Source organism: Panthera uncia, chromosome D1 (assembly GCF_023721935.1).
Source record: "Panthera uncia isolate 11264 chromosome D1, Puncia_PCG_1.0, whole genome shotgun sequence".
Classification (NCBI taxonomy): Eukaryota; Metazoa; Chordata; class Mammalia; order Carnivora; family Felidae; genus Panthera; species Panthera uncia.
Genome location: NC_064808.1, coordinates 95,064,602 through 95,089,223, shown reverse-complemented (window position 1 = coordinate 95,089,223; position 24,622 = coordinate 95,064,602). Strand labels below are relative to the sequence as shown.

The window sequence follows — 24,622 nt, the reverse complement described above, 5'->3', positions numbered from 1 at the left end:
TCAGCCCTCAGTTTGTTCTCAGTTTTTAAGAGTCTCTTATGCTTTGGCGAGACAGAGAGAGAGAGAGAGAGAGAGAGAGAGAGAGAGAGAGAGAATATGAATGAGAGAATATCTCAAACAGGCTCCATGCTGTCAGCACAGAGCCCAACATGGGGCTCAATCCCACGAACTGTGAGATGACCTGAGCGAAAACCAAGAGTCAGATGTTTAACCGACTGAGCCACCCAGGCACCCCAGAAATAATTATTTTAAAATATTGTCTCTAGTATAAGTGATCACTGTTTCAGATGAGTTAGGAAAGAAAGAATAGATCTGTGAAAAAGTAAATCTTTTCCACTGATAACTATACAGTGGAAAAGCAGACACTCCCGGCATTAACCAAATGGTCAAGCTTAGCATCACTAGTGATGTCATGTGGACTTCACATATCCCCTGTTGTGATGAGAAGGGCACCTCACTTCTATGACATTCTTTCTGTAAACTCAAGCACGGTCAAAAATATGAGAATAAAATCAGCTAAACACCTTGAGGGCATGTGCTACAGAATACCTGGCCAGTAACCCTCGAAACTCTTAAGGTCACGAAAAACAAAGACTAAGAAACTATCCCACACCAGAGGAGAGTGCGGATATATGATGATAAATGTTATGTATCCTAGAGTAGATCCTGAAACAGATAAGGACATTAATGGAAGAAACAGGTGAGACCTGAATAATGTCTGGGGTTTACTTAATAGGACCATACTGATGAAGGTTTGTTACTTTTGATGGATGTACCATAGTAACATGAGGTGGTAACATTAGGAGAAAGTGAAACTGAATGAGGGGTATATGGGAACATTCTGTACTATCTTTGCAACTTTTCTGTAAATCTAAGATTCCAAAATAAAAAGTTTATTTAAAAGGTAAAGTTATATTTTCTAATTCCATTCTACACATTTATTGAATGCCTGTTAAGTGCAAGGCAGTGTGCTCACTACTGCAGGAGATAGTGTGTAAGACACTTTACCTGCTCCTGTCCCTAAGGAGTTGTTATTCTGTTGGGGACTGAGACAGCTGATGCAAAGCAGAACATGATGGAACCTGTGCTAAGTATTTTATTTTTTATTTTATTTTTTTAGGTTTTATTTACTTTGAGAGAGAGAACAGAGAAGAGTCAGAGAGAGAAGGAGAGAGTGAGAATCTCAAGCAGGTTCCACACTGCCAGTGCGGAGCCCGATGTGGGGCTCAGACTCATGAACTGAGAAATCATGATCTGAGCCAAAGTTGGAGTCTTAACAGACTGAGCCACCCAGGCGCCCCGTGAAGCCTGTGCCAAGAATTAAGATGCTTTGGGGTCTGGGGTTGGAGAGTAAGACATTAAATGAAAGCTGTTAAATATCCCGTGCCCACCCCACCCAATACATACACCAAAGAGACAGCATTTAGAATGAACTTTGGGCAGGATTTTAGTAACCACAGGCATTAGAAAGGAAATATATATCATTCCCACCAGCTTGGGCTCACGACCTGCTCTGCCAGTTACTAGCTCTATGACCTTGGGTGAGTCATTTAATATCCCTGTCTTTGTTCTTCATTTGTAAGGTAGGATTAATGATTCCTATCTCAAAGCATTGTGAGAATCACAGGAGGTATGCATGTAGTTTAGCAAAGCATCTGACACATAATAAGCTCTTAATGTGAACTATTAGAACTAGAGGGAGGCATGTATTGATGTAACACCATCAAGAGAGGTGTGGGGCCCCAGAAAGTATAGAATGTTTGGGAAAATATTGTAGTATGTGTTTAGAAGGATGAATTGGGACCATCTTGTAAGTGCTTTAATTTACAAGCTGAGGAGTTTGAACTTTTTTGGTGGTTATTGGGAAGTCTTTGAAAATCTTTGTGTAGGAGGGAGTAAAGAGATTGAGTCTGAGTTTTAAGATTAATTTGTTAGAAGTGTGAGGGGAGTATTAGAGATTCTCACATGGGCTGCTGCCCTCCCAGTCACTTGGTGAATTACATTAGTGTCCCTTTAGCTTTGAATTCTATGAAACCGGTAGTTCAAAATGCTCTGGATGATTAATGTTGTGTGATGGTAGTCTGTTACATGTAACTGGGGACCTCAAAGGCAGGACCACCAATATGCAGATACGTTTAATGTGTGTTTAGTATTATAAAAAAAAAAAGGTCATTGATATTTTCAGGGATACTGGTTCAGAACTCCTTTTGTAGGTGATGCTTTTGGTTTTGCACCCCCCCCTTTTTAAAGCAGTTTAAGCAGATAAGAGCTAAACAGTACTTTATTGACTTCCTGTGAAGCTTGTTGAAAGAAGTTCCGTTGTATCTATTTTTAAAGCTGATTACTCTGAGCAGAGGATGCTGCTATTGAGTTATAAATGTCATGTCACTATGTTCTCAGTCAGCATTCTTTGGATGACATTAGTGTTTGCATGTAAGGTTTTTGGAGTCCAGTGACTAGGAAAGCAGCATAGTTATCACTGAAATGGTACCAGTACATGAAGTACTTACAAACACTGATCATTTCACCATTCAACAGTATAATTAATTTGTCATCATCTCTGTGGAGTCCTTAGCCCACACCATGGCTAAATGTCAAAAAATGGGTTATATTGACCTCATTTGGGAGAATGTTTTACAACTTCAAAATGATACTGTATAATGTTGTGTAGCTATTTATGAATCATTGTATTAAAAGTGTTAATCACTTTGAAATTTACCCACTGGGAAATACAGGTTCATTGGGTCCACAAATACTAAAATACATTTCAGCCTAAATTATTGGGGTTTCCCCCCAGTGTTTTACTATGAAAATTTTCATTCATACAGAAACATTGAAAGAACTTTACACCAATCCTATACCTGTCCCCTAGATTCTACAAGTGACTAAATTATAAAAGGAAAGTCTTGCTTCCTTTGCTTTAAAAATCAAAGAAACTTCTTTCTGAGTCTTTGAACCATTTTCACATGAGACAGTATTTTGAAATGGCTGAGATGATTTTTGATGTTTCTGTGTTACCTTTTTAAAATGTTTTTAACACCTATTTAACATTTAATATTTATTTTTGAGAGCAAGAGCAACCAAGGGGGATAGAGCGATGGGGATAGAGGATCCTAAGTAGGCTCCGTGCTGACAGCAGAGAGCCTGATGCAGGGCTTGAACTTAGGGACTGTGAGATCATGAGCTGAGCTGAAGTCTGATGCTCAACAGACTGAGCCACCCAGGCACCCCTGTGTTATTTCTTCAGAAAGAAAATTGAGTAAAATAATTCACAGATTCTGGCATTTAGCAAGTCTCTAATGTTAGAATGTATAACAATATTTAAAAAAAATTTTTTTTTAAGTTTATTTTGAGAGAGAGAGCACAGGCAGGGAAGGGACAGAAAGAAAAGGAGAGACAGAATCCCAAGCAGGCTCTGCAACAACCTCACAGAGCCCGATGGCAGGGCTTGAACTCATGAACTATGAGATCATGAACCTGAGCTGAAATCAAGAGTCGGACACTTAACCAACTCTGCCACCCAGGCACCCCCAAATAGGTAACAATATTTAACTCACCACATTAGATTAACAGGCTCTGTGTTGACAGCAGAAAACCCAGCATGGGGCTTGAACTCACGATCCATGAGATCCCAACCTGAGCCAAAGTCGGTCACTTAACCAACTGATCCACCCACGCATCCCCTCCAGGAAATACATTTTAGATCTCTAGTCTTTTTAACTATTCTCACATATATTTTCACATACTCCTTTGTAGAAAGAATAGACAGACCATGCTTGTGAGTTACAGAATTTATTACTATCAAAATGGAGTTTTTTGGTTTTTTTTAAGGACTGTGCTTTAAGTTCATGTATTTATTTTGAGAGAGAAAGCACAAGTAGGGGAGGGGCAGATAGAAGGGAGCAAGGATCCCAAGCAGGCTCCACACTGGCAGTCCAGAGCCCTCCATGGTTTTTGAAATCACCAACTGTGAGATCATGACCTGAGCTGAAGTAGACACCTAACCAACTGGGCCACCCAGGCGCCCCCAAAATGGAGTTTCAGAAAAGTAACCCTAAGTGAGAATGTCTTTATGAATACGTTGGACTAACTGTATTGTAAGTCATCATTGTTTTCTAAAAGATCTCAATCTCTTAATACTTATTTCTGAAAAGTCCTTTTCTTCATGCAATAAATTGTTGCTATACTTGGAAGGGATGGAGCATTCTCATTAAAGCAAGAGTGGTGCCATTCTCAGTATTCCTCTTAAATGTTCATAAATTTTAACATAAAGAGTTAATTTATCTCCCCATACTATGTTCTTTTTTTCATTTCCTCTTTCTCTGCAAAGTACTTTGTGGCCATGAGTTCTAAAGATGGCTTGTTTTTCAGTATTTTGTGTGGTAAGTTCATTGGTTGGAATCGTTTGAAGAGTTTTCTGTTTATCTCGTGTTCATATAAAGGCTACTTTTCAACACTGTTCTGTTTGATTTATAGAAATGGTGATTGCAATTCGTATCAAGTTGTATTTATCTTTCTACTTTAGAAGCTAAAGCAGGAGCTATATTGCTTCTTTAATCTTTAATATAGCTATGTATTGGTGACATAGAAATCTTAGTCCCTTATTAACTGAAACTATACACAGAAAATGGAACCATTATTTTAGGCCTCAGGTACAAAGGTATGTTGGCTTGTAGAGTAGGACCTGAGTTGGGGGAAAGAGCTGACGCTGGTCTGAACTTTGAAAACAATTGACACTGTATACTGAGTCAGCATTCGATTATTATGGGGAAGTTGTGAGCTAAGAGAAGAAGAGGAGGGAAGCTAGAGGGTAGCATTTGTGGTTACTTAGGTGTAGATGTTTGGTGTCAAAGGTAATAAAAATGGGAGCACCTGGGTGGCTCAGTTGGTTGAGCATCCAACTTCGGCTCGGGTCATGATCTCATGGTTTGTGAGTTTGAGTCCCGCTTCGGGCTCTGTGCTGACAACTTGGAGCCTGGACCCTGCTTGGGATTCTCTGTCTGTCTGTCTGTCTCTCTCTCTCTCTCTCTCTCTCCCTTTCTCTCTCTCCCTTTCTCTCTCTCCCTTTCTCTCTCTCCCTTTCTCTCTCTCCCTTTCTCTCTCTCTCTGCCCCTCCCCCACTTGCTCCCTGTCTCGCTCTCAAAAATAAACATTAAAAAAAATGACTTCCTTCTTCAAATACCTCATGAGTTAAAGTAAAACCTGTATTACTTGCTACTGCTGGAACTTAAGAAAAGTTTTGTCTTCAGGGTATTTATAAAAAAAATAGAACAGTTGTGTTCCTTTGTGGCTCTTTGGAGAATTGTTAGAACATATTGTATGAATTGAAGTAACTGCTGACAGAATTTTGAAAAGTATTGCTTACCTCGTAATAAGCTAAATATCCATCACGCCTCGTTGTTCTAAGATTACATGTTTAGACGGATTCTGCTGATGAAACTCAGCCTTATACACAGCACTCAACCATAAGCCAGCGGCCTTAAAATGTTATTGAACAGAATTTCAACTCAGATCAGTTACAAAATGCTGTGACCCATGGGCTTTTATAGATATTTAATTTCCTTTTAAGAAGTATGATGCTTATGGTGCACAACTCTGGTGGTTTTCAGAAATGTAAGTTGGCTTTTTGGGGATGCATCCTTGAGTAGGAAAGTGTCTCAAATTGATTTTCAGTAACTATTTCAGTCAGCACTTTGAGCTGCTCTTAGGTGCCTGGTGCCATTACATCCTTGTGGTCAATAACTTTCCCTTTTCTTTTCTTTCTCTCTCTCTCTCTTTTTTTTTTTTTTTTTTTTGGTGGCTTCACAAATTAAAATAGCTTTCTGCTCATGATTTTGGTGTGTATATTTTATCTCTGATCCAGCATCGTGCTGGACCCTTGGTAGATCTCTCTGGAACATTCTTTGAAAAGATGCCAACACAGCTCAGTCATCCCAGACTCCCTTCTTGCCCCTGCTTCAGACTTGGCTTAGAAATCAACTCTGAAAAGAGAGGTTCCTAAGACGACCCTCTCTAAAACAGCAACTCTCCGTGACTCTCTTCTCATAGGCTGCATTGTTTTTCTTCTGAGCACTTTTCTCCCACCACCTGATGCTCTCCCATGGGAACAGGAATGCCAAAAAGCCAGATTTTGTTTTGTTCATAGCTGCATCCATCCCTAGAGCCTAGCACTAGTAGGCAGTGTTTTCTGAAGGTATAACGAAGGTTAGAAATTGTGGCAGCTGCCCAAAGCGATGTAAATACCCGTTAGAAATGGATTTAGCTCTCGTGTACATAGATAACTATAGTACAAGAGGGGTTCAGATGACATGAGAGCTGCGGTGAACGTGCTGTGGGTATTTGAGTGGTTTATTACTTCTAGCTGTCTTCTTAGGAAATGACATTTAAGCTGTGTCTTATTTCAGACTAGGGAAACTGATAAGCAGAGGCTTATAGGTGGGAAAGTGAACAAGGGTAGTATGTATGAGAAAAGATGACGTATTCAGTTTGGCTAGAACATACTCGTGAAGAAGTAAGAAATTAGAGAGGTAGCTTAGATTCAAGTCAGCGGAAAGTCTTCAAATCAAAATTGAGTTTGGGTTTTGTCCCCCTGGCAGTGTGGAAATTGTTTTTTCCCCTCCTTAAAAAGGCAGTTGTATATGTGGCAGGATTCGCCTTCACAGGAGGAGACTGAAGACTGAAGTGTGTTTTTGTTATTGTATTTAATTTTAATTCCAGTTGGTTAACGTACAGTGTAATAATGGGGTGCCTGGGTGGCTCAGTTGGTTAAGCGTCCGACTTTTGATTTCGGCTCAGGTCATGATCTTGCGGTTTCATGGGTTCGAGCCCTATGTCCATGCTGAATCTGCTTCGGATTCTCCCTCTCTCTTCCCCTCCCCCGCTTGTTTTCTCTCGGTCTCTCTCAAAATAAATTTTAAAAAACCTGTAATATTCGTTTTAAGATGTACAGTTTAGTGATTCTACACTTGCATTCATCACCCCGTGCTCATCATAAGTGCCCTCCTTAATCCCCACCATCTGTTTCACCCGTCTCCCACCCTCCTCCCCTCTGTTAACCATCAGAGTTCCCTGTAGTTAAGAGTCTGTTTCTTGGTTTGCCTATCTTATTTCCTTTACTCATATGTTTCTTAAATTACATGTATGAGTGAAATCATATGGTGTTTGTCTTTCTCTGCCTGACTTATCTCACTTAGTATTGTACTTTCTAGCTCCATGCATGTGGTTGCAAATGGGAAGCTTTCATTTTTTATAGCAGAGTAATAGTTCATTGTGTGTGTATACACACACACACACACACACACACACACACACACATCTTTATCCATCAGTTAGTGGACACTTGGGCTGCTTCCATAATTTGGCTACTATAAATAATGCTGCTATAAACATAGGGGTTCATGTATCTCTTTGAACCAGTGCTTTTGTAATTTTTGGGTAAATACCCAGTAGTGCAATTACTAGATTGTAGGATCGTTCTATTTTTACCTTTTTTTTTTTTTTTTTAAAGGCTGAGACCTAATCATAGGACTAGAGACCACTCCCCTCCTCCTCCCCCTCCCCCTAACCACATTTTTTTGGTAATGTTTATTTTTGAGAGAGAGAGACAAAGTGTGAGCAGGGGAGGGACAGAGACAGAGGAAGGCACAGAATTTGAAGCAGGCTCCAGGCTCCGGTGCTGTCAGCACAGAGCCCGAAGTGGGGCTCGAACCCACCAACCGGGAGATCATGACCTGAGCCGAAGTCGGACATCAACCGACTGAGTCACCCAGGCGTCCCTATTTTTACCTTCTTGAGGTACCACCGTATGGTTTTCCACAGTGGCTACAGCAGTTCACTTCCTACCAACTGTGCATGAGGGTTCCTTTTTCTCCCCATCCTCACCAACAATTGTTTCTTGTGTGTTGAAAGGAGCCATTCTGACAGGTGTGAGGTGATATCTCTTTGTGGTTTTCATTTGCATTGCCCTGATGTTGAGTGATGTTGAACATCTTTTCACGTGTCTGTTGGCCATCTGTGTGGAAGACTAAAGTTTGAATTGTGGAGTAGGTGGGGGAGGGTAGCAACGAACTTCAATTAAAATCATGTAGTTTAAAGGTAGAAAGACAACAGTGGTCAGCAAATTGACAAATAGGTCAGATATGGAGAATAAGGGAGGTGGAAGAAGCAGAGATAACTCTAAGCTTTATATTTATATATATATATACTTCAGAAACTCTTTATTTAAAAAATTTTTTTTTAATGTTTATTTTCGAGAGAGCACACACATGCGTTCCTGCGTGCAGGCGGGGAAGGGGCAGAGAGAGAGGGAGACAGGATCCAAAGTGGGCTCTGTGCTGAGAGTGGAGAGCCCGATGTGAGGCTTGAACCCATGAAACTGTGGTGAGATCATGACCTAAGTCGGAGCTGGATGCTTAACTGACTGAATCACCCAGGCGCCCTTCTAAGGTTTTGAATTTGTGGGAAGTAAGATGGTGTTGTCGTTACAGAGAATATGAAGACAGAACAGATTTGAGAAGGAAGATTAATTTAATTTTGAACATGTTGCTTTGAGGTGTTAGCATGTGAATGGAGAAGTATAGTTGGCAGTTGGAAAGTTACCAAATTTTAAGATTTGGGAATCGCTTGCAGAGTGGTTTCTCAAGCTTCTGATTGTGAAGGAAGAGTCAAGAGATTACACGGAGAGAGAAAAGAAAGTAGCCGAGAGCATATTCTTGGGAAATAGCTCTGTTGAGAGAATAGGAAGAAAAGCCAAAGAAAGACAAAGCCAGTAGGAGAACCAAGAGAGGACAACATGAGAGAAACCAAAGAAAGATACTTTCAGGAGGAAATAAGAGTCCTGAAAAAGCTGTTAAAACCTTGAGAGTGTGATATAATATCTTCTTGGTCATATTATACATATATTACTCTGCTGTACTGTTTAGCATAGTTTGTTTTGTTTTTTGTGTTCTTAATATTTAAGTAACCTATACCCGCAGTGTGGGACTTAAACTCACGACGCTGAGATCAAGAGTCGCATGTTTTCTGTCTGAGCCAGCCAGGCGCCCCAGCATAGTTCTTTACACATAGGAAGTTCTCAACAATTTAGCATAACCTAAGGAAATCCTGGGCTCTCACTTGTTTCTCTTTAAAGATTAACATTTGGCAGAATGTGATCTATGTTTATTGAGGTTCAGTCTACTGTGTCCCGCTGACGACTTGAAAGTAAGGTCATTGGGAATAATTGGTGCTTGGCACGTTTTCTACCAAGTTCTGTGTTGCAGAATTCTTCTGAGATATATTCGTGATATATTCTTTTTGTTTGTTTGTTTTTAAAGTTTATTTATTTTTGAGAGAGAGAGTAGGGGAGGGACAGAGAAGGAGGGAGAAACAGGATCCCAAGAGGGATTGATGCGGGACTCAATCGCACAAATTGGAAGATCATGACCAGAGTTGAAATCAAGAGTCAGATGCTAACTGCCTGAGCCACCCAGGCGCCCCTAAAAATTTTATTTTTAAGTACTCTCTATACCCAATGTGAAACTCGGAACCCACGACCCCAAGATCAAGTGTCGCATGTTTTACCAGCTGAGCCAACCAGGCACCCCATTCTGTGATACAGCCTTGATCTTTATGATTTTTGTTACAACTTTGGTAAAATAGTAAAAGTTCTAGCAAGCCATAATGGAAGGATCTCCGAGTGCCAAGAGGAGAACTGCTGATGGAACTCAGGGATTGGATAAGTGCGTGTATTCCTGTCTCACACTTGATCTATTTAGCATATGAATTATTTTCAGACTGTCTTCAAGGAATATATTATCACTTTTGTAGGTGCTTTCAGAAAACAAATAGGAAACTAGAAAGAGAATAACTTGCTACAAGTGCAAGAAGACATATCAGGAAAATGGAGCGGATTTGTTGAAAAGCTGACTGGAAAGATTTCAGTAGCATTTTGCACAAGAGTCAGGGCTAGAGAGACTTGGTTACTTTGGTGCAGCATTTTATACATTAAAGACAAAGATGGGATCTCCATTATAACATAAAGAGAAAAGTCTCTATTAAAGAGAATTTTTAGATGAGCAAATTTGATTATGAATTGACTTGAAATTTTATAAGCCACTCATGACAAGAATAGACTTTTGAATACAGAAATACCAATGACTGAGACAAAGGGAAGGTAGTGCAGACGGTAGCTGGTTTGGTGCTTAACAGTAAAGCATCTGTCTGTATCTTTTCTGTGTGACAGCACATTAAAGATAAGAAAGGTAATCTGATTACAGTATACACCTAGGGGTGCCTGGCTGGCTCAGTCGGTGGAGCATGTGACTCTTTAATTTTAGAGAGAGAGAGAGAGTGCTAGCAGAGGGGGTGGGGAATCTTAACGTGTGCGGCTCAGTCCCACGACCCTCAGATCATGACCTGAGCCAAAATCAAGAATTGGACGCTTAACCGAATGAGCCGCCCAGGTGCCCCAACACAGTGATTACATAACTCAGTACATTAAGCTGTGTGGCATCTTTATGATTCCATTCATTAAGCAGAGATTAAACAGGTTATTAGAATAAGTTCCCTGATGGTCAAAGCAAAATAGTAGCATATTCACTTAGAAATGTTTACACGGTTTGGATTTTAGCACTTCAGTTTTGGTATAGGATGAGGAGTTGTTTTGGTAAAATCTAACCTCTTTTAAGGTCTGATTTAAGTGAGAATATTTGTTAGGTCTTAGATATTTAAATTGAGAATTGTCATTTATTAATTTATTAGTAATTTATTTTTTAATTTGTGTGAGTCATATGATGATTCGTTTTAAAATCCAGAATAGCTTATACAAAGCTATTCTGATTATTTTGCTTTGTTAGCATTTCGTCTCTTTTGTGAGATTAGTAGAGGTGTTCAAGTAAGTACCTTTATTTGAGTCCTCTGTCATCTTCAAAACGTGGATTTGTTCATATTAGTGAATACTCAGAGGTATTTGGCTTGAGTTAGATTAAAAGCCTTAAAATATATTCCTGTTAAATTTTTTCTATTTACTATAGGACATCTTTTGAATGGAGGGAATGGGAGTGGATCTAGTGAGTGCCACAGTCTTTGTTATATCTGTATCTTTCATATAATGTTAGAGCAAAAACAGTTTCTGAAGCCCTGCTTTGAACACAGATAGTATCACAGAGTATTTCATATGTCAACAGCACATTTCCTTCCTCTCTCCTTTCCTAGTTTTATAATATCTCTGAATAATACTGATCAGAAAGTATATTGGAAGATGTTCTTCGTAAATGTATATTCATGTTCATATTAATTACACACCTGACATGGTTGATTTCAGTGAATTTAAAATAAAAATAACTTTATGTGTTTAATTATTGCACTTCTGATCATTTGTAGGCGAAACCTAACCAAACTGTCACTGATCTTCAGCCACATGCTGGCGGAACTAAAAGGAATCTTTCCAAGTGGACTCTTTCAAGGAGACACATTTCGGATTACGAAAGCAGACGCTGCAGAATTTTGGAGGAAAGCTTTTGGGGAAAAGTAAGTGCTCAAATAATTTGAACTATGAAAAACTAAAGCATATGTTTTGGCCTTTTGTGTATTTTTTAATTTCTTATCTAATTTTTAACTTTTTTTCCTTTTTTTTTTTTTTTTTAATGTTTATTTTATTTTGAGAGAGAGAAAGAGTGGGGGAGGAGCAGAGAGGGAGAGAGAGAAAGAATCCCAACCAGGCCTCCTGCTCAGCACGAAGCCCGACACAGGGCTTGATGTCACAAGTGATCTCACAACTGTGAGCTGAAATCAAGAGTCAGATGCTGAACCAACTGAGCCACCCAGCTGCCCCAACTTTTTTTAAGTAAACTCTAACCCCAGTGTGGAGCTCGAAATCACAACCCTGAGTCATATGGTCTTCTGACTGAGCCCCTACTTATTTTTTTATGAATGAAATAATATGGAAAAGCATAGAGAAAAATAACGAACATGAATGTACAGTAGCTTCCCCCCTCCCCCCCTTATCTGCAGTCTTACTTTCCATGGTCTCAGTTCCCTGCGGTCACCTGTGGTCCAGAAGCAGGTGATCCTCCTGATACTTCATCAGAAGGTCACTAGTAGCCTAACACTACATCACAGTGCCTACGTGATTCACCTCCCTTCATCACATCACTTAGGCATTTTATCATCTCACATCACCCACGACAAGAAGGGTATGTACCGTAAGATATTGTGAGAGAGAAAGATCATATTTCTATAACTTCCATTACAGTATATTGTTATAGTTCTATTTGAGTAGTTATTGTTCTTAATCTCTCAGTGTGCCTAATTTAGAAATTAAACTTTATCTTAGGTGTGTGTGTATAGGACGAAGCATAATACAGATAGGGTTTGGTATTACTGCGTTTGCAGACATCCACTGAGGGTTTTTGCAAAGTATCCTTTGCAGATAAGGGAGGACGTACTGTATCTGCTTCCCTGCTTTGGTGTAAATAGTTAACTTTTTTTTCTTTTTGGAGAAAATTTCGCAGATTCAATTGAGACCCGTGCTCTTTGTTTGAATATTTATTTCTTTTTCTCCCCATCCGTTCTGCTGTTAATGGACATATGTTTCACATTATTTGCTATCACAAGCCGCTGAGGTGAACAAAATTATATTCACCTTCATAGGCAGGAGCTTCTTCATAGTTCCATGCTAGGAGCAAAATAGCCAAATCAGGGGGTTTCACATCCTCTGCTTTGCCAGATATTGCCCAGTTGCTTTCCAAAGTGGTTATACTAGTTTATATCCCTGTGAGTAGTGTACATAAATTCCAGTGGCTCCACAGTCTGGCCAACACTGGTGATGTGAATTGGGTGTCATATTTTGCTTTACAGTCCTGATGACATGGGAGACTGAGCATCTTTTCACAAGTGTGACCAGTCAGGATTCTTACCCTAACTTGCCTATTCCTCTTCCTGACTTGTCCTTTTTACTACTCTTTCTCCTCTTGTAAGATACGGATTGTCTGTTAGTTACTTACATTACAAGTATCTTCTAATCCGTAGCTGGTTTTTCCACTTTCCTTATATTGTCTTTTGATGTATAGAAGTTTTAAATTCGACAGACAGATTCATGAATTAAGCTTATGCTCTTAAGTATTAATATAAATGTTCTTGTATGTCCTCTGAAACTTTGGATCAAGGAAATGAAAAGATAGAAAACAATAAAACTTTTTCATCGAATATACAGATCCTAATGTAAATTTCTTTTTAAATGCCACCTTTTTCAAAATATGTGTAAATGTAAAACATAGAATAATTAGTGATTTAAAAATCTGGGTAAAGAGGACGGGAATAAGTTTAACTTTGTTTCTTTTAACTTAATAACTACATTAGAAAAGAGTTCAAAATGCCACTTGATGTCTTAAAACTTTTCAAAGGCAATGAGCTTGTATTTTGAGAAATAGAAATCCCATAATATCTGGTGCTTGCCTTATCTGGGGTTTAATCACTTATATTAATAATTTATTCCTCATCCCTGTCAAACTCTGTCGCTCCTGTGCCATAAGCCTATTTCCTCCTGTCTCATCCTTGAGAGTGTGAGTTCCTCAAAGAACTCAGAATGTATTTCATGCTTTGAAAAAGTTATTTTGGGGGCCCCTGGGTGGCTCAGTCGGTTGAGCTTCTGACTTCGGCTCAGGTCATGATCTCGTGGTCCGTGAGTTTGAGCCCCGCGACGGTCTCTGTGCCTACAGCTCAGAGCCCGGAGCCTGCTCAGATTCTGTGTCTTCCTCTCTCTGTGCCCCTCCCCCACTTGCGCTTTGTCTCCCTCTGTCTCAAAAATAAATAAACGTTAAAAAAAATTAAAAGAAAAAGTTATTTTGGGGCGCCTAGGTGGCTCAGTTGGTTAAGTGTCCAACTCTTGGATTTTGGTTCAGGTCGTGATCTCACGGTTCGTGGGATCGAGCCCCATGTTGGACTCTGCGCTGACAGCTCAGAGTTTGCTTGCGATTCTCTCCCCTCCTCTCTCTGCCCTTCTCCCGCTCGTGCACGTGCACATGCGTGTGCAGTCTCTCTCTCTCAAAATGAATAAATATTTAAAAAAATAAAAAACTTAGTTTAAACGTAAGCTTGCTGTTAATTGAGGCCTGGCCAGAGGTTGCATTTATTATATAAAAAGAGTAATTTCCTCTCTCTTTCCATGCTTCCCTAAATGGAACAAATGTGTGAAGAAAGAGGAGAAAGGCGTTAGTTTGTGACCTTCTGCCAAAGAATAGTGGAAGAAGATGTCTCTGTTACTAATGTACACATTAGAAAGTTAAATACATCGTTTACTCCCTTTCTCTTCTCAATCCAAAATATAGCTTAGCTTCTTTAAGAGAATTGAAATTGATTTTTTTTTTTTAATTTTTTTTTTTTTAACGTTTATTTATTTTTGAGACAGAGAGAGACAGAGCACGAACGGGGGAGGGGCAGAGAGAGGGAGACACAGAATCGGAAGCAGGCTCCAGGCTCTGAGCCATCAGCCCAGAGCCCGACGCGGGGCTCAAACTCATGGACTCACAGACCGTGAGATCGTGACCTGAGCTGAAGTCGGCCGCTCAACCGACTAAGCCACCCAGGCGCCCCTGAAATTGATTTTAAGACCTTCATGTGGCTTTCTTTTCCTTGGTTATTTTAGCAATGCCCAGAATTGTCTGTTGTCTCACTCAGTGCCTTCCCTCCCACCCCCCACCCAGGACAATAGTCCCTTGGAAGAGTTTCCGACAGGCCCTTCACGAAGTGCATCCCATCAGTTCCGGGCTCGAGGCCATGGCTCTGAAATCCACTATTGATCTGACCTGCAATGATTATATTTCAGTTTTTGAATTTGACATCTTCACAAGACTCTTTCAGGTAGGATACTAAAAACAGAAAACTAACAACTAGTTGTTGCTACTTTTCTGAAGAGAGAGCTCTTTAAAAAAGTAACATTTGAAAGTCTATTGTATAAAAGTATTTTTAGTCTAGAAATTATAAGCAAAAAAAAAAAAACCCCACTGCCCTGTATTTCTATTTATTTATTTATTGGTAAAAATAACTATATGATCTGCTTTGTTCGCCTCATATTTATTATCTCCTTTTGTTAGTGAGTAGTCTTCTTTTGCATTGTCTTAATGGTTTTGGAATGTCCAGAAAATGGGTATAATGTGATCTATTTAATCAGTTTCCTGTTGCTGGACATTATGTGTTTCCAACTTTTTCTCCTATTGTATTGAAATTCTTGACTGTTAATATTGAGAGCTTCGAAAGAGCTCATTTATTTCTTTCCATAAAGATAATGTGCGTGTAGCCAAACTTGCATAAGCCTTTGTTTGCAACTTCTTAGTTGCACGTGTGGGTCCTGCTGTTTCTCTGATTTTTTTGTTTGTTGCTATTTAACCTCACTCCTGTCAGTGGAACTGCGTTAGAATGTCTTGAATTTCATTTTATGAAAAAAATCTTTCTGTAAGTGTATATTTGTTTTCTCTTAGTTTTTGTAAGCTCTTATCTCAACCGTGTTTCCCTCAGAGTGACAACATAATTCAAAATTTGTGAGAGTAAATGGAGAATTTATCATTGAGAATCAAGGTTGTTTGCCTTCTGTTTTTCATTGCTCTGAAGTTGGTTTTAGGTCTTGAGCCGAGTGGTCTGATTGAACTCTTGTTCCCTTAGCCGTGGTCCTCTTTGCTCAGGAACTGGAACAGTCTTGCTGTAACTCATCCCGGATACATGGCTTTCCTGACGTATGATGAAGTAAAAGCTCGGCTCCAGAAGTTCATTCACAAACCTGGAAGGTCAGTTCCTCGAAGCAAAGAGGTTTATCCTCCTATATCTTATTCTCTTGTGACCTTTGCCAGAAAGGAGGAAACACCATCTTGTGTTAGTCCCCCGGCGGCCACGTTTCTTTACTGGGATTGCTGTCCGTTCACCAGAGGAGTTGACGGATTCAGATCTTAGGGTTTGATAAATGCTTTCAAGCCACTTAAAAATTGAGCTTATGTGTTTCTTGCTTTTGCTCTGTAGTCATCGTGGAATCTATTATTGGTGGTCCTTTTGATTTTTGTCTCTGTCTCCGCTTCCACCCGAATACAAGTATGTAAAAGGTTCTGTTCCTCACCGTTCACAGTTACATTTTCCGGCTCAGCTGCACTCGTCTGGGTCAGTGGGCTATTGGGTACGTCACTGCTGACGGGAACATTCTCCAGACAATCCCACACAATAAACCTCTCTTCCAAGCCCTGATTGACGGCTTCAGGGAAGGCTTGTGAGTATCTACTGTTTGTCATCTGCTGGAGTCTAGGCACTTAGGGGTTGTGAAACTTGACCATCAGTGACTTTATTCCAGGGTTCTTTTGCAGTTTAAGATTCAAGGAGCGTCTTAACAGGTTATATTGTTTTGACCTCCAGGTTCTGGAGGACTTTTGTTTTTATTTAAAAGGAGTCATAGGGGTTGGCAAACTATGGCTCGAAGCTGTTGTTAGCTGTGAGGCTGGCTGTTGTGGTACAGCCCGCACCTAAGACAGGTTTTCCCTTTTCAAGTGTTACTTAAAAAACAACCAGAGAAGAATACATGACACAGACAGACTTACGTGGCTTGCAGAGCCAAAAATAGTTACCGTCTGGCCCTTTACTGAAAAAGTTGTCAGCCTCTCAGACGATAGAGCCTGGGGCATTGTGGCCTAGAGAAAGAGCTATCAGTGTTTGGGAATATCTTCTTGGAACTGTTCTGTTTTTGTTTTGTTTTGGTTTGGTTTGTTTTGAGAGAGAGAGAGAGAGAGAGAGAGAGAGAGAGAGCGCGCGCAAGTGGGGGAGAGGGGCAGAGGGAAGGAGAGAGAATCTTAAGCATGCTCCATGCTCAACGTGGAGGCCGATGTGGGGCTTGATCCCTCAACCCTGGGATCATGACCTGAGCCGAAATCAAGAGTCGGATGCTCAACCTGCTGAGCCACCCAGGCTCCCCTGTATGTTTTTTTGAAGTATTAGTAAGATACATCTTTGTACTTATGCAAAACTACCCTTTTAGAATGAGAGAATTGCTAGATAAAATTTGTCTGTCTTGGTAGCAGTTACAAATTAGCTTTAGTAAAACCCCGAGGCTGGTTACTCTTTTTACAGCTATCTGTTTCCAGATGGACGGAATCAGAATCCTGACCTGACAGGCTTGTGTGAACCAACTCCCCAAGACCACATCAAAGTGACCCAGGTGAATTTTGTTGTATGGTGTAACCATAGCTCTGGAGGCGAGCTTTTGTATGTACTTTACAGAACTGACAGTTCTATTGTATTAAGTGATTGAAACATTTACATTTATGTATTTTTATCCTTTTTTTAATGTTTATTTTTGAGAGAGACAGAGGGCAAGTGGGGGAGGGGCAGAGAGAGAGGGGGACACAGAATGTGAAACAGGCTCCAGGGTCCGAACTGTCAGCACCGCGCCCGACGTGGGGCTCGAACCCACGAACCTCAAGATCATGACCTGAGTGGAAGGCGGGTGTTTGAGCCACCCGGGCGCCCCAGAACATTTACATTTTAAACCATTGACTAGATTAGTGAATTTATGTGTGTGTGGTTTCTCTAAAGAACTTAAAATAAGACCGAGACCGAGTGCTTTTTTTCTCTCTTAACGAGAGACTATTGACCACTTTCGTACAAGCAAAATTTGTATAGAAAATAAGTCTTTAGTTTTTCTGTTGTTAGTATTTACGGTTACAATCGGTAACAGTACAGTTACAGTTCAACAAATATCTGAATGGGCTGAGTAGTCTCTTTAATTTCTTTTTAATCAAAGGAACAATATGAATTATACTGTGAGATGGGCTCCACATTCCAACTGTGTAAAATATGTGCTGAAAATGATAAGGATGTAAAAATCGAGCCCTGTGGACACCTCATGTGCACGTCCTGTCTTACGTCCTGGCAGGTATGGATCCAAAGCATGCATTTCCCCAGCTGTGTAATCACTCTGAAGAATTGGGGATTGTGTATCCTTTACAGATAAAAAGGATGACCTGGCTTGTGGGGTAGGTTTTAAATTTTTGATTTCTTTTTTCGTCTCTAGGAAATGCATTTCCCAGTGGACAGATCTTGTCAGTACTTTGAGACGTGTCTGTTACCATCTCCTGTTTCCTCCGCAGGAATCAGAAGGCCAGGGCTGTCCTTTCTGCCGATGTGAAATTAAAGGTACTGAGCCCATTGTGGTAGATCCATTTGACCCCAGAGGAAGTGGCAGCCTGCTGAGGCAAGGAGCCGAGGGAGCTCCCTCCCCAAATTATGATGACGATGACGACGAACGAGCCGATGATTCTCTCTTTATGATGAAGGAATTGGCTGGTGCCAAGGTAAGACTGCAGTGCAAGAGACTGTGACAAACTGCATGGTGAGTTGTGCTCTAAAGCGATAGATAGAGCGCCTGCTGACATCGATCTACAAGGGGTCACAGTAGCTTACGTTTACTGAGTATTTGTTATGTGAGAGATACCATGTTAAGCACTTCCCTTATTTTAACTCCTACAGTTCTATACTCATGTCTCCTCCGATAACCGAGGAGTAGATACTACTCCTCTCATTTAGCAGATGAAGAAACCAAGTCATGGCAAGGTTAAGGAATTTGCTGACAGTCACACTGCTAGTGAGTTGAACCGGGGTCTGTGGCCAGACATTCCGCCTTTAAGGCCCGTGCCCTGTGTCCTAGACTGGGCTTTACTCACGTAGCTTGTTGGAGAAAATGAGGGGAGTATAAAAAAATGGGACCCTATTTTGCTGCTGTGAGGAGAATGTGGTCTTCTTGCCTTCTTTCCTAATTAATGTCTTGGCATTAGAAGGTTAGATTGCGGGGGGGGGGGGGGGGGGGCGCGGGCGAGGCACTGTTAGTAACGAAATAAATGACAACTGGCGGTAGGAAGTATTATGTAGAAACTAAACAAACTGGAAAGGCCCTGGTAGAGAGAGAAAACATGAAGGCCGGGAAAGGATGGGATCAAATTCTGTAACATGAGTAGGTAGGGTAAAACAGATTTATTCACGAGTAAGAAGTAAGGCAGTCCTTGAAGATTTTAGCCAATATAGGGCAAACAAAAGCTTCTGATACGCTTTAGGTTCTCTAGTTTAGAGTGTTACAGATTCATGGGCAGCTTTCTTTCATATCATCCCCTTACTGCCTGGCACATAGTAGGTGCTCAATAAGTATCGAAAGAATGGGTTGATCTCTTAAATGATTGTATCCATTGTGTCTCCTCTGTGTTCTCCGTGCCACTGCCTTATTTCAGGCTGTCCTCCTTATCTCTTCTTCCTGCTTCCAGAACCGTTGGTCTACCGTGCAGACTTGACCACCTCATTCCTTTGCCTCATACTCTTACCACAGACTTCTCATTACTTAATGGGTTAAGCCATTCTCCTTTCTAGGCACTTTGCCCTTATAATCCTTTCTGCTTTACGTTTTATGGTCCAGCAAGGCCAAACCAGATGGTAAAAATCTCTCCATGCTTTTGTCTTGGTAGTTTCTATGTAATTTAGTGGAGATTTCATTTCCTAGGAAACCTTTCCAGACTGTTCCCTGCCTCCTCCACCCCTAGTTCACATGGATTTGCACACACATCTAGGTCTGGCCGGGTGTCTCTAGGACGCTGAATATGTCCGCCACAGAACTTACCACCTTGTAATATTTTATACATGTATTTCCTGGTATGTTATAAATTCCCAGAAAGCAAGAGCCATGTCTCATTTGTAATTTACTCCTCAAAATCGAGCACTTAGTAATTGTTTTGAATGTTTCGGAATTGAAACCGCTTCAGAACAGGATTGATAAATCTATCTATACTGTATCAATAATGGATAGTGGAGGAAATCTGGAGTGAGGTGTACATTTTTGGTTTTTTGAAGTGCACAGATTTTTTTTAAAGTTTTGGCCTCTTAAAACAGGCTCTTTGGTTCCATTTTAAGAGATTAATTTGGCCTCTAAAGCAGTTTTATATTTTTACATAAATTTCTGTGCGTTCATTCATGAAAATCTATTCGTAACTCCTGGAATATTAGGGAAGCTGAATAAAAGGATAAAGAGGTGAACTTTCATGGATGTCTTTATTTGAAATTAAAATTACCCCTTTATGAAATTTTATAGATGAGTAATACTGTGGAGAAATAGGCATCACATTCATTGTTGATGTGGGTACAGATTAGCCCATCTTTTTGGAGGACAATTTGACATCTATCAAAATGTGTAATGTTTAAACTAGCCATTTCAGTTTTAGCGATTTATCCTGAATGGGACACCTGGGTGGCTCAGCCGGTTGAATGTCCGACTCTTGTATTCCGCTCAGGTCGTGGGACCAAGCCCCACATTGAGCTCTTTGCTCAGTGTGGAGCCTGCTTAAGATTCTTTCTCTTTCCTTCTCCCCTGCTTACACGAGTGCTCTCTCTCTGTCTCTCAAATTAAAAAAAAAAAAAAAAAATACTCAGATAAGCACACAAAGATGTGGATGTAGTTATTCTTACGGCATTATCTGCAACAATGAAAAATCAAAATGAATTCACATGTCCAGCAGTAAGAAATTATGATACATCCATGTGCTTGTATTCTATGGCTGCTGTAACAAACGACTACAAATTTGGCAGCTGAAAACAACACAAACTATTGTTACAGTTTCCAAGAAGGTGGGAAGTGCAACACACGTGCCGTCAAGCTAAAATCAGGCTGTCAGCAGGTCTGTAGTTCTTTCTGTAGGCTCTAGGGAAAGATCCATTTCCTTTCTTATTTGGATTTGGCAGAGTGTAGTTCCTTGCCAGTTGTAGGATCAAGATCCCTGTGTCTTTGCCGGCTGTCAGCTCGTGCTCTTCCCGGCTTCCAGTGGTCAGCTGCATTCTTTGGATCCTGGACTCCTTTCCTCCTCCTCCTGCCTTATCTCTCAGAGGTTCTCTGCTTTTAAGGACTCTTGGGATTAGATGGGCCCATCCTGATAATCCAGGGTGATTCCCCCATCGCAAGATCCACACCCTTAATCATATCAGCAAAGTTCCTTTTACCAAGGAAAGTAAGGTATCCACAGTTGCTGGGTTTGAGGGTGCGCATGAGCATCTTCGGGCTGGGGGACAGGGAATCCTCATTCTGGCTACCACAGTCCACATAATGGAATCCTCTGCAGAAGGAGTTCAGTTTACATACACTTCAGTGGAAAGCTGTCTCATGTATATATCTATATATAGATTTTAAAGTTTATTTATTTTGAGAGAGAAGGAGAGAATGTGAGCATGGAAGGGGCAGAGAGAGAGAGAGAGAGAGAGAGAGAGAGAGAGAGAGAGAATCCCAAGCAGGTTCTTCGGTGTTATCACAGAGCCCCATACAAGGCTCCATCCCGTGAACTGTGAGATCGTGACCTGAGCCGAAACCAACCGAGCCACCCAGGCGCCCCTAATTATATTGTTTTAAAAATAACTATACTGTATATAGTGTCACCTTATTTTTGTTAAAAAAAAAAAAAAAATTGCTTGTAAAAAATTTTCTTAATGTGATCTGTATGAATGATTTTAAATTCATTTAAATAAAAGTATAAATAAAAAGTACACTGTAAAAATTCAAATCAAGAAAAAACAGCTTCGTGTATTATCAGTTGGCTATTCCATACTTTATTTATAGTCTTTCCTGTTTTAAAAAAGATTTTATTTTTAATTAATCTCTGCACCGAACATGGGGCTTGACCTCACGACCCTGCAATCAAGAGTTAGATCCACCAACTGAGCCAGGTACCTCAGTTTATGTAGTCTCTCTCTCTCTCTCTCTCTCTCTTTCTCTTTTTAATTTATTTTTGAGGAAGAGTGTGTGAGCAGGTGAAGGGCAGAGAGAGAGGGAAAGAGAGACAATTCCAGGCAGGCTCTGTGCTGTCATTGTGGAGCCTAGGTTGCGGCTTGAACTCAGGAACGGTGAGACCATGACCTGAGCCAAACCAAGAGTTGGATGCTTAACTGACTGAGCCACCCAAGCGCCCCCAATTTACGTAGTCTCTCCATGAACATTTTGTATTATTTCGAGACTTTTTATGCAGGCTGGTGTTCTTTTGCAAGTCTGTCTGTATGATAAATTTCAAGCGGTGGGATTGCTGAATGAAAGTGAAAGTACATTTAGACTCTTTGATGGAGGAAAAGATACAGTTAGGGGAGAGGCACAGGGGAGTTTCACAGAGACAGTGCTGTTGCATTTCCTAGATGTACTTACGTAGGTGTTTATTATTCTTTGCATTTGTATGAATAAAATATTTTATGAAAATATTTAATTTTTTTTGTATAGATACTAAAATTTATCCCTGGTTTTTTTGTTGTAAAATCGCTCCCAAAGGTAAATGAGACTAGGAGAGCGCCTGTTTCATCATGCCCTGGGTAGCTGCTGTTTTTTGTTGCTGTTTTATTTTGATTCATTTTTAATACAGTGGATCTACTTACTACAAAATCCAAATGATAAATGCGTGTGGATTTTCTGGTAAGTGTAAAAGAATTGCTAGAAGGCTGACAGAAACCTTGGCTCCCTGCCTCCACCGCCCTCCCTTCAGCTCCTCTGTGTGCCCACTCAGATTTGTTAGTCCTTGAACCCTTCATACCATCTACTTACGCTACTTTCTTTTGCCTCCTCAGTAGTAGTCTCTGTTCACTTCAGGTGTTGTAGAAAAGGGTTTATTGTCTCCCTCCTTCCTCCACCATATCTCCCTATTACATTTGAGTGGTTTGGGGCCAAATCACTATTCGGTCTGTAAGGATTTTGCTCCCTGACTCTCCAAGTAATACGCTACGATGCAATTGCTGTTGTTTTCTCATACGACCTTCTGCTTTTCTTGGGATAATCGCTTTATTTTTATTTCCTTAGTTTTCCGTCTGTACCTGTCACTGCCGAGGCTTACCAAGCTGTCCGATAGCCTCTTACTTCTCTGAATACAGTACATAGTATATAATATAGTGTAGGACCATATGAGAGTCTTTCACGTTCCAGCCCCAGCCTGGACTTTCTGGGGGTGCTGCAACCCAGCCCCTGGAGCCTTCCTCTCACCCCCGTGAAACCTCCCTGTCTCTCCTTTCTGTGGAAGTGCCTGTGAAACACGTCTCCCATGTTCCCTCTTTCTTGCTTTACTTCCTTGTTTGGGCGGAGTATCTCTTCCAAAAGGTGAGAGGTAAAATTTTTGAGACGTTTGATACCTTACAGTGTCTTTGTTCAACCTTCAGACGGACTGGTTACAGAATAGTAGGTTGAAAAAGACTCAACTCTGAATGGTTACGGCTTCACTTCGCTCGTGGGTTCTAGTTTGCTACTTGGTGTCCCCTTTCCCTGTCCCCAAGAAACTTTTAGGTTATTTTTCTTATCCTTAATTCCTTGAAAATGTAAGGGCCTTTTTGGTTTATTTATTTGCTTGTTTGTTATGGGTTTTTTCCTTCATTGGGCTAACTGTGCAGTAAAACCTTCCTATGGATATTCGTGTCCGTTAGGTCTCAGAAACATTCTTGTTTCATTTCTCTGATAATTTCTCCCCTGTGTTTTTCTCCTTTTCTGGAACTTTCATACATGTTGAGATAAAAGAACACTGCAAGGATCAGTTGTGATGGTGAGACATGAATTAAAGAGTATGATTAGCTCAACCTCTGCACTTCAGGAATGAGAACGAGGATAGATGGCAAGAGGGGTTGAAATAGGCTGGCTCAGCCGGTGCAACGAGCGACTCTTGGGGTTGTGAGTTCAAGCCCCATGTGGGGTATAGAGATCACTTAAAAATAAATCTTCAAGGCAGAGAGGGCCTTTCAGATTGGGAAACAACTTGAACAAAGGTGAGGAGGTAGGAATTCCTGAGTTGAGACACTGGGAAAGTGAGTTAGTGTTGGATGGTGTTTTGAGCGACTGCATATTGAAGGATGGCTAAGCTGGTAATGGTGAGCAAAAGGATTTGGCGAGATAAGAAACCAGAAGTTGGGAGAATTGCTAGAAGCTGGCTTTGATAAATCGGGTCTGGGATTGGTGAGCAGAACGAAAAGGCACATAAAGATACGAGACTCTTCCATGGAGAAATCCGGTACAGCGACTGGCTAGAAACTAATGGAGAAGTGAGAATTAGCCTGACTAACAACTTCTCACTTTAACCCTTGAGGTGCCTGGCTGCTCCAGCTGCATCGCTCATGCACCACTGAGTCAGAGCCGGAGCCCCGTTTCCTTATGAGGGCTTTCTTTGCCCTCGTTTACAAACCACTTAGCATTAATGGCAGGACTAAGGGTGTGAACGTTTTTTTTGTTTTTTGTTTTTGTCATTTTACGTAAGTGCTTGTAATACATATTTACCCATATTCCATCTGTATTGCTTCCTGGAAGGGAACACAAATGCCAAGTAGCATTTTGTATGAATTATGCATCTCTTTTGATCGCTTACCTGGAAACGCTTATCAGCTACTCGGTCACCCTGCATAGGCACAGACATGTATTGCTTCGTCCAGTTTGGCACCTCATATTTTAAGAACACAGATTGACAGAAAATATTAATCCCTTTGAATTGCTGAATTGAAATAACTTGTTTCTTCAGAAGGACGCAAGATGCTTTTTAGCAATCCTGTTGGTTGTTTTCCTCCTCTTAAAACACCTTTATTTCTTTCTTTCTTTCTTTCTTTCTTTCTTTCTTTCTTTCTTTCTTTCTTTCTTTCT

At 40.6% G+C, this 24,622-nt stretch overlaps 1 protein-coding gene across 3 annotated transcripts in view; it reads left to right on the top strand.

Annotated features, from left to right (window-relative positions):
• The window catches only part of CBL (Cbl proto-oncogene), an 84,304-nt gene that overhangs the window by 38,263 nt on the left and 21,419 nt on the right, over positions 1-24,622 (top strand). For all 3 annotated transcript variants that reach the window (XM_049611867.1, XM_049611859.1, XM_049611857.1), the window contains exons 3-9: positions 11,362-11,508; positions 14,682-14,838; positions 15,637-15,758; positions 16,091-16,228; positions 17,080-17,167; positions 17,753-17,884; positions 18,099-18,302. In XM_049611867.1, coding sequence (XP_049467824.1) covers positions 11,362-11,508; positions 14,682-14,838; positions 15,637-15,758; positions 16,091-16,228; positions 17,080-17,167; positions 17,753-17,884; positions 18,099-18,302 — 988 coding nt within the window. The remainder of the gene's footprint in view (positions 1-11,361; positions 11,509-14,681; positions 14,839-15,636; positions 15,759-16,090; positions 16,229-17,079; positions 17,168-17,752; positions 17,885-18,098; positions 18,303-24,622) is intronic.